The 10,609-nt window shown below is 38.1% G+C and overlaps 2 protein-coding genes across 4 annotated transcripts; both read right to left on the reverse strand.

The window, feature by feature from the left end:
- Nucleotides 1-2,876: 2,876 nt before the first annotated feature.
- On the reverse strand, nt 2,877-5,532 carry lamtor3 (late endosomal/lysosomal adaptor, MAPK and MTOR activator 3). Of its 3 annotated transcripts, none has more exons than XM_008322587.3 (7): nt 5,391-5,532; nt 5,078-5,113; nt 4,678-4,712; nt 4,435-4,493; nt 4,090-4,223; nt 3,387-3,450; nt 2,877-3,168 (listed from the first exon to the last, which is right to left on the reverse strand). In XM_008322587.3, exons 2-7 carry the CDS (start codon nt 5,084-5,086, stop codon nt 3,095-3,097), a joined length of 375 nt encoding a protein of 124 aa, XP_008320809.1. In that variant the 5' UTR covers nt 5,087-5,113; nt 5,391-5,532; the 3' UTR covers nt 2,877-3,094. The 3 variants fall into 3 exon arrangements, with proteins under 3 accessions (XP_008320809.1, XP_008320816.1, XP_008320825.1); XM_008322594.3 differs by having other exon boundaries at nt 5,317-5,451; XM_008322603.3 differs by having other exon boundaries at nt 5,281-5,418.
- Nucleotides 5,533-6,121: 589 nt separating this feature from the next.
- On the reverse strand, nt 6,122-10,177 carry fam241a (family with sequence similarity 241 member A). The gene is made up of 2 exons (XM_008322616.3): nt 9,874-10,177; nt 6,122-7,566 (listed from the first exon to the last, which is right to left on the reverse strand). Exons 1-2 carry the CDS (start codon nt 10,018-10,020, stop codon nt 7,288-7,290), a joined length of 426 nt encoding a protein of 141 aa, XP_008320838.1. The 5' UTR covers nt 10,021-10,177; the 3' UTR covers nt 6,122-7,287.
- Between the last annotated feature and the right edge of the window lie 432 nt (nt 10,178-10,609).

Consider the following 10,609-nt stretch of genomic DNA (forward strand, 5'->3'; position numbering starts at 1 on the left):
CTTCTGACATTACGAGAGTTATTGGGCTGCCCTTAACAATCTGGCCAACATCAGTTATTAATGTGTTTGCCTCAGGAGTGGGAACACGCACACTTCCGGCAGTGGTGCTTGGGGCATCTTTTACCATGGCTTGGCTGATATTAGATATCGGGACATTAATTATAACACTACTGGAAGGTATGGAAGGAGGAGAAGGTGATTCAATCATGTATTGATGCTCTGTTGAGGGGATGGGGGATAATACTGTCACGTTTTCATCTAGAGCTTCCTTTGACAAAATTAATATGGTTCCAGAGGCAGTCGTAAGGGCTTCAACACCATCTGTCCCCTCAAGGATTACTCTATTGTCAGGGGAGGCACTAAATAAAGACATTGCATCCAATATGAGGGGCGTATCAGAACTACTGTCCTCAGGTATTTCAACAGTGGTAGGTGCAGGGAAGGAGATAAAGGCTGTTCTTCCACTCTCCTGTGACGTTATTGATTGGCTGAGGGAGGAATCCGAATCTTTTCCCCAGCTCATCTCCGACACGACTGATGATACACTGCCAATGTCTTCAGCTGGACTTCTGGCACGGTCTACGTTGTCAGGTATTTCCATAATTACAGGCACTTGGAAAACGTAAGTTTTGTCGTCCATTTGTGATTGAATGATGTGGAACGAGGATGGACTTGCAATCATAGCATCTTTACCGCTGCTGCTCTCTGTTAATGAGGGGTCTTCAAAAGGATAATGGTCAGTGTCGGCCTCCTCAGTGGTGATCACAGCCTTACGAATATCAGCAAGACTACTCAAATCCCTAATGAAAATTGTTGGTGTGCTTACATTTATTTCTGGAGAGGTAGGTTTTAGATCTAGAGGAATTTGTATTCCCATGTCATGAGGAGACTTTATAGAGTGAATGGGAATCAAAGTTGTGCGATTCAGGTTTTCTTCTTGATCTTCACCATAGTCTAACAAAGCTGGAGAGATGTCTTTACATGTCTCCAAGTAAATCTGGCGTCTTACAGGTCCTGATGTATCCATTTCACTTTCAACAGCAGTTTTCAAAGTTTCATCAGAAATAGACGAAGAAATGCCCAAGTCTTTTTCGAGGATTTCTGCCTGCGTAATTTGTGTAGGGGAGATAGAAGAAGGGGCTTTACTGGCGACTTGTGATTTAGTGACATATTCAGGAACGCTATCATCATCAACTTCATCTCTGACATTTACTGGAACTGCTACGGATATATGGTCGGTTTCCTCGAAGATATCGGACAGACTGCCTGCAACATCTTGTGTGGCTGTTTCAACCTCAGGTCTGCCTGGAGCTCCCTGAATCATATTTAGCATAGCTGGAATTATGACGCGTATGGCTGCAACTAGTTCTGCTGTGGTTGGTAAAATTGATTGTTCTAATTGGGGGTCTTCTTCAGACGTTGGCAACTCTCTACAATCCTCAGCAACCAATGCCCGCCTTGCAAAAAAACAATCCAAGTATTCGTCCACTTTTTGTATTGTAACTGGGCCAAGTCTGCTCTCATCTTCCCTGTCTGACGACGTAGCACATTCCTGTAGATCCCATTGCTGGACCAACTTCATCATGTGACCGACGTCTCTTTTTACCTGCTGCACAATGTCTGTTAGAAATGCATCAATTAAATGCATGCCTGCCGCTACATCCATTTCTTGTTTCTTTTCAGCCGATGCCATTAAATTCTGTAATTGTTTGTTACTCCTGCAATTGTAGTCAGTGATCTAAAGACTGGTTTAAAATAAATCGGCAAATGATATCCACTAATATTACGTTGACTTTTGGACATCAGTTGCATTCCTAATGTCTCTGTCTGCTTCCTCTCCAAACCATATATTCCTAAAGTTAGCAGCACCGTCGTCTCTGCCGTTTCTCACAAAGAAACCATACGCACGAAACAGGTGATGATCAAAGGACGGAAGTAATTTGGTCATCATAGAGAGTTTTTCTTTTATCTTCGGCTCAGAGATTGTACAACGTTTCATTAATCGATTTGGAATTATCCACACAGAAATTGCCTTTACAGAATGGTCTATTGAGTTGTTACAACTGCGCAAAGTCAATCCAGTCCTGCAGGTTGGACCTCTAGTTGCCTTAACCGGTAAACCGTGTCGAGTCAGGTGGCTGTGATGAGAGGTCATTTCTTCTATTAGACACTCTAGTTGACAACATTGACCAGTAAAAGTTAAGGTCATTATATTTATCAGCTTTTCCGGGGAATAGCTGTTATAGCTGGTTCTGCCACAGCTATTTCCAAATCAACTGGGATTTTTAGACCATGTTCTAGAGCCAGCTGGAGCCAGTTATGAACTTTAATTATTTTATTTGCACTTTTTACATTTCTTACTACCTTTTTCTAGTAGGATCATCCAGTTTACTGGGATTTATCTGGTTTTGTACCAGAGATTTTGTTCAAACATCAGGATTCTCTGGTAGGAAAATAAATCAGTTGAGATTTGGCCAATTTCTGCTTTACATCAAGTTTAGAAATCCTGGAAATGATTGAATGAAGGAATGAAGTTGCTTAAGAGATAGTGTATATGAGAAATCTGAAAAAATATCCAAGTATGATGACATAATTGGGCAATGAACTTAAGGAGGGCACAGGGGTGACAAGGTTCAAGACAAAGTTCTTGAACTTAAATCACTGTTGTAATTACTTTGAATGACATTCTAACATTCATACTTTGAATGGGAGAGTCCAACATCAGCATTACAACAATCTATTAAAATGAATTTACCAGTTTAGACGTTCTGAAATATACACACACACACACACTGTATATATGTAGTAGTTATTTGCTTTTGTTGCTACTACTTGTGTCCAAGCAATGGCATTATCTCTACACAGTTGAAAACTCCTTTTGATTTTCAATTTCAATTTATTCTGACACAGACATTTCTCATCAGTTAACGTGATGAGTAAATCAGAAAAAGCAATTCAGAGGAAAGATCCGAAAACAAAAAAAGGGGGTAGAGAATCTTTTACCAATGGTGCAGACATGTTTGACAGTAGGCCAGGTGTCCTCGGTGCACCATGTCAGATGGACAGAGGGAGCAGGGTGTGAAGCTGGTTGTGTTTATGTGACCTCCACCACCTGCTTCAACTCATCTATGAGAGGAGACAGCTCTTTCTCAAGACTCATCATTATACCTACAAACAAGACAATTTTATTTTAGCAGAGAGCACATGTTCACTGAAGTGTTGTTGTATATGATCTTCATGTCTAATAGAGAATTTCAACTTGCACACAAAAGAAGTCTCAAAAAACCACTCAAAAAACCCTAGTGTCATGTGACATGACATTGCTGTGTGCAATGAAAACAAGTTAAAACTGACCATAATGAAAGAATGGAATTTCACCATTTTACCTGTGTTGGCACTGCTATTGGCAATAAAACTGATGACCAGTGGTAGACGATTGAACTGCAGGATCTGTTGAATTAGGAGTCATAAGGATTTCAAATTAAAAACACGCCATGTTTTAGCACACCTGGATTTATAGTAGTTTCTAAGAGTTGAAGCAAGTTGACATAGCTCCAGCTGATACAACAATAGAGGTTGGGGGTTTAAAATGAGCCTTTTTCGAAGCAGCAATTTAACTTGAATTTGTTGTTCCAATATCCAATACCCAATCCGATACCTTCTTTTCTCCTCCAACATGCCATGGACTGCCATTGCTGAGGCAGTAGTGTCCCTGTTTAAGGCATGTTGCTCAAAGTTAAGTTGAGATCAGACAACCTACAGTTGTTTATTTCCAATGTTCGATCTTGAAATTGTGACCAATATCGGACCAATACTCATCCTGAGTATCGGACTGAGCCATCCCTAGACAACTGAATTTTTTTTAAGTAAAAAAAATTTTTAAGTAAAATTAAATCATTCTTGGCATCCAGTTACATGCTGGATTTGTGTGTTCTACAGGCTGGAGATGGAGCTACTGATCTATGGTGAATATCCATAGTGTATAGGTCAATGTTACTTGACACATTCAAAGGGAGAATATAATCAGCCTAGAAACGTTTTCATTATGAATTTAAATATATTATATGTATATTATTAGTGACATCTGACCTGGTAGGTATTGTAGTAGCAAATGATACTCTTGTTTCGTGACAACCCCAGTTTGCTGCCTTGATCTGTGGCCAGGGCAAATGTGGATAGGAATCCCGGTCTAAGAGCGTGGACGGGCACATTGTCATTTGCAACTGCAGAAACAAAAGAAATAAATCCATGACATTAAAAAAAAACTGCACAGCTTTTAGTCTCCCTGCTATTGTCTGAACCATTAGCCTTCTGATTGTGAGTGTTGGTTTTTATAACCATTACATCTTTTCAAAATATTATTTGAAAGACTGAATGATGTCTGAATGATGATCTCATAGAATCTTTGGATTATGTGTGATTTTTATATCTTACCTTTGACAATCGGTACACCATCTCTGTCAGTCACCACAACAGCATGAAGACCTTCAATACTGATGAGAACAAAAGCACATGGATTTTATACCTAATGCACCAAATCCCTGGCTGAACACCTACAGTTCAGAGGTTGGATTTTACTTGGTATACAGTCATATATAGTCATACAGAAAGCACTGATGCTTTAACTGCTTCATACAACAAGAACGTTAAATATTAACCAACATGATTAATGCTCACCTCTGCAGCTGTTTGTAAAGGTATCTCTTTAAATCCTATAAAAAAATCAGTTGTTTAATGTCAAAATGATCTGCACTTTGTATCGTATAAATACGTCGAGTAAGATATAGCCACTGAAATGCTAGCCATTCTTGTTAAAAACTGCAACAGGTGCACACCGGCGTTCACAATTCTGATTTTGATGTTAACAACATCAAATGGCTCAACCAACTTTCAGTTTAATGGAAAAAAATAAGTAGCATTTATTTAAAAAAAAAACACAACATATGCTGTAGAGACAAAAAAAAATAAGTAGCAATTATTTTTTTAAAAAACACAACATATGCTGTAGAGACATGTTTGTTCGTTTCGTTCCTTGGTGTTCAGAGCAAAGAAAACCAAAACAACCCGAAATACTCACATCGGCCATTGCTAGCTGCCGTCGATCATGAAGTGGCTGTAGAAGAAAAAGGGAAACAAATTACAGAATATTTCAGGCTGTACAATTCTGTCGTTTTTGAGGATAGCCTTAAAAGCCCTAAGCCGAAGGTCTTAGAACCTTCACAGAAATATTTGAATATTGATGTTCAGTAGATGTAAAAGTAAACATTAAAGATAACTTACGATTAATTCTGTTATGATCTACGTTAATGTCAATACCTGGTCTGAGTGCCCGTCTGCATTGACTGGCAAAGGACGTAAATACTCGGACAACGAGAAGAGAAAGAACTCACGTGATACTTTTTGTTGTTTCCGTTTCTATTTTTCAGTCCGTACTCAATCAGTCACGAGACAAGTCAAGACACGGAAGGAGCTTAGGCCTCGCCCAACGGCTAGTCTAGTGGGCTGGACAGGGATATAGACGGTTTTGTAAAAACATAATATCCAAGCCTTGTGCAATGAGAGGATCTGTGGGCCACTTATTGCGATGTCCGGAAATGACGCCATCCACTGCTTCCGCCTCCTCGTGAATTTTAAAGGAAGGCTGGGAGGTCAGGTTAAGGTTTTATCTTAACTTCACTGAGCGAAATGTTGATTATAACAAGTCCTGCTACATTGCTGCTGTGCTGAGCATTCTGGGTAGTGCAGTTCTTCATGCCCCTTATAGACACATAGCAACGTCACATGCCTTTTAAGAGTGAACCTTCACTTTACGTCTGTGAAACAAAGAACTGTTTATTTAAAAAGACTGAGCAACTATTACTATAGCCAATCACAATCCACAAGCTCCAAGACGCAGCAGCCGTCTTGCATTTTGACTTGACTTAAAATCATTGTAATTATAGTGTTGAACAAATACATAATTTAATGTAGAAAGAATAATTACTTAAATGCCATTATAAAAGGCAGTAAAAGCGCACATTCAACCAAGTGCAGTTTAGTAACAGTAGTTCTTCAGAAAAAATATGTGTAGCATTTTGTCTACACCTTTACTCTTATCAGATTGTACTGATTTTTTTTTTTTAAAAATGTATCATAACTGGTATAACTGGTATAACTGTTCAGCATAACTGTTGGGTATGCCAAATAATTGTAATAAAAGTCAAAGGTAAGTATAATTACAATTAATAAAAGTAATTTTGACTGTTTTCACCGGCACAGATAATGATTTTGCCATCATGCTTAAACAGGATAGTTTAAATTCTAACTTTCAATTGTCAAGCCCATTGGGGAAAATGTCTTAAGCGAATTTGTCAAATAAATTTGACTTGACGAAAGCACTGGATACTTATGTCAACGGTAAAAATAAATGTGTTTTTTTTAAAACAGCTTAATTTATGACCAACAAAAGCTTTTTAGTAGTTTGTCATCCACCTGTAGATAGGGCTGTTGTCTCAACTCATTTGACTCTTGACACATTCGTTATTGCTTTTAAAATCTGCCAAAATTGAAAACGCCAGTCCACCAGTGGACCCATTACAGTTTGCCTAGGCACTTGGTGTAAGGTTAAAAGTTGCTACCACTTTCTGCTCCAGGCCTCTGGTAGCACAAGGAATTGGTCAGGAAGTAAGGTAGTTTGAAGTCAGGTCAGTAATATCAAGTTTTATTTTATTTTATTTATATATTAAGGTTTTCTCCTGTTATTCACAAGAATCACGCTGTATTTTTTTTTTTTGCTGTTATATTTCACACTATTATCCCTCCCCCACTTCAATCCTTAAGTCACATGATCAATACTTCTAATTCACATTAATCACAGTTTCTCATGTGACACTTCAGTGACAGTTTAACAGTTGCATCTTATCATAAAACATCAAGCTAAAGTCAATTTTTTAAATATTTATTTAAATAAATATTGCCACCAACATGATTAGACAGTGATGTGCTACTGTAGCTGACATGCAAACCGTAGATGAGCCCCCATCGGGCCTCCGGAACATCTAAACAGAAAAGGTAAAGGCTGAACAGAAAAGCTAATTGTGACATTTGTTGTATGCAGACACAGGTTGATCGCTGATGGTATACATGCCCTTAATATCCCATTTGTGCCTTACATAAGTGAAGGCTATAGCAAACTGGACTTGGCTCGTGAGTGAAAGCACATACATGCTGAGTATGTCAATCCACACTACCCGACTACTTCCCGACAAACAAAAAGAAAAAAAAGCAGTCTCTGTCGTGATCTTCTCTCTATTTCTGAATGTAGATAATAATGATACATAGAGTCCCAACTAGGCCCAGTGCCTGAATACCCAGGAACCAGAGCAACAGCCAAAATAAGACTATTACTACGGGCTCTACAGTCCTGTCCCCAAAGTACATTTGGGTAAAGCCTATCCTCTGCAGGCACTTGTTGAGCATGCCAAACAAAGTACCCATGCGCTGACAGTCGTCCATTTGAGGCTGTCCAGTGGTGGGTTCTGCCATATTGAACGATGGAGGAGGGTGTGGAGTCTCATTGCCATTATTCTGTAAAGACAATGTTGAAGTTAAAAACACAGCAACTCACTAACTCTATGGCACCAAGCAATAAACCCAATTAAAATCGGTATAAATCGGCAAACTGAGTTTAGTCAAGTTTTAGTCAAAACACATTTGCTTTCCGCTCCTTATCTACTTCTCATTTCGACAGCAGTCAACTACCGTCTTTGCTCCAGAATGTATTCTGTTGTGAAAATGATGGTCACCACTGGACCTGAGGTTTATATACGGTAAGTAAGAAAATTGTATGTTCTGTGTTACTTTACTTTGTTCCTGTATGTTTCTGTTGTGAGTGTGGGTATTAGTGTAGAGAAAGGTTTAAAGATTTGACCTGTTGTTCCGGATTGCATATTTACACCTTTTGCTCTCATACTCCCCATACATTTTCCTATTGTGGGTCTTTACTTTTACTTTCCCTGTAATCTATCCCAACTGTCAAAATCTGACAGTCTGGTTTATAATTGGAACTAATAAAGAGGATTCTAACAGATTTTTTTTAACTTATTTAAAAGGGAATGCGCACATTATTGAATATGTCAATGTAAATATGCAAGAACTAGGCAAAAGTCTTAACCAATACAACATTCCACAGCAACACAACAAGACAGATAGGTGGCAACAATACTGAACTCTCTCTCCTGTCTTCATGGTCAATCAGCTCTTGTAGTTTTTTTTTACCTTTACTTATGGTACAATGACCTTACCCTCTGTCCCATTGTTGTGTAACACAAGAATGTGTCCAGTGTGAGATCAATAAAGTCTGATATAATCGAATCTAACAATGGGACACTGGGAACATACCAAGAAATATGAAAATATACGGTATTAAATACAAAACGTAGGCATAAAATGAATGATCACAGATCTGTTTTCTTTTAAACCATTTTCTGATATGGGTTTTTGATGGAATGTGGTTTATTCATTCCATTCTCTTGGAATAGATTTCCAAATGTCACCCCCCCCTTGACTGGTGACACCTGCTGACTAAATGTCATACATCTATAAGGTATTACATAGTGGCCTTGACTATGGCAACCACAGCCTGTGGGAGAGGCTGTTGTGTGATAGTGTGGAGAACAGCCCAAAGTGCATTGCTGTTATCAATGGAAGTGACTTAGTTATACTGTATATCAACCAATGTATATTTTCCCTAATTTCCCCTAATAACATTTATTTTTCAGATATTCACACAGTCTAAACTATAACTTTTCATTACCACAATAGGGAACATTAAATTTTAAAAAAGTTCCACAGTTTCTATGTAAGAATTGATGACCTACTGTTGATGTTAACCATAGGGAAAGTAGGGAAACCCTAGGTATGACTAGACCAAATACAACAGGCCAGCAGTCTATTTATTTGTTTGGGGTTTTGCATTTCAAAGTTTGGCTGAACTTAGATGAACGCAACAGGCACGTCAGGAGGCACCAGTAGAGTCTTCATCCAGCACACATCAATGCGTTTGTGTTCTTACATGCAAATCAGAATCTAAAAACAAAACTGTGAGTGGAAATGTGCCCGAGCAGAACTGTCACTGTGACATTGATTACAATCTCGTCTGTTGTGTTTTGTTGTTTTCTCCCTGCAATGTTACCAAATGTTATGGTTATGTTTTCATAATGATTTCTTTAGCACTTTAGCGTTTGTCAATATTTTTGGTAATAAAGTACATTTTTTGTGACTCTCCACATGTCCTATCTTAATGAAAACGTACCGAACCGTGTTGTCAATACCGAAGTACTCCTGGAGAAAACCGTGGATTTTCCATACTGTTGCAACTGTAGCTTGCATCAGTCAATTTATGGTCTTAGATTAAATTATTTCAACAGATTGACAAATCTATCAGCCACCGATATTATCGTGCGTCCCTTTGAAAAAAATGCAGCAGATACACCTATAACAAAGCATTCCACTTTTAATAATAAAAAACGTAGCTGCAACTGGAACCTTTATCATAAATTATTATTATTATTATTACATTTAAGTTTTCCTTCACCCTCTTTAAGTTTTCCTTATCTTAGTACTCTAGGTAATCAACGTTCCAAAAACTAGTCAAAGTTTAAAATATTTTGTATGTATACAAAATATAGGGTTAGGGTTATACATTCATTACAGTCTAGTAAATATAGGGCTAATGCATGTTCCTGAACATTTCCACAGATGTTTTTCATGTCAGGGCTGTAAGATATGGCTTTTACCCTGACACAGACTGCAGACTGCCAACTGACATGATCACCATGCAATCTGCAAGTCCCCTTGTCTTCAATCACTGTACATTGGCGTAGTTGTTATTACCTGCTCTCGCTGCTGCTGCGTTACCGACTGACGAACTCCATCGACAGAAGGAGATCGAGCACAGCGCCCGCCTTCTCTTCGATTAACTGAGAGTGCCTCATCAAATACACGCCGAGAAACGAAATATGGATCATTTTCTGTCGACATTTTAATCCACAATAACCTCAGGCGGACACTCACAGTCTATGTGGGCATAGGACGGGTGCTAAAGAAGTGCGAGGCTCTACACTGCGTATTACGGTACATGCGGAAAAGGAGGTTTAAAAGTAAAACGTTTTCTAATCAACGTCACTTCCGCAATTTATTCTCCCTTGAGGTTTATTTTAAAATATGAAAAAAGTTAAATACATTTGTGTGCTTGGTATGACTTTTATATTATATTTTGTTTCATACATTATTATATATTTTATTTATAAATAGCCCAGAATGTTTGTTAAGCAGAAATAGCGTTAAGAAGGGAGGATAAAAGGACAACTGTTATGAACCGGGCTGTTGACGAAATCATTTTTATTCACTTCATTCATTCATATGTATTCATATTTAATGTAAATGGAATTTAATCAAGATACGATTAAATAAATAAAACAACTTCATACAAACTATAAAGTATGACATAAAAAACGTTGGAGTAAAATACCTTTTAATTGAATACGCATGTTCCCTGCTAAATATATTTTGTAGCGGAATGGTAGTAACAATGACGACAAATATGTCAACAACAGAAATAATAATATTT

The sequence above is a fragment of the Cynoglossus semilaevis genome, chromosome 1 (genome assembly GCF_000523025.1).
Source record: "Cynoglossus semilaevis isolate Cse_v1.0 chromosome 1, Cse_v1.0, whole genome shotgun sequence".
In the NCBI taxonomy this organism is placed as follows: Eukaryota; Metazoa; Chordata; class Actinopteri; order Pleuronectiformes; family Cynoglossidae; genus Cynoglossus; species Cynoglossus semilaevis.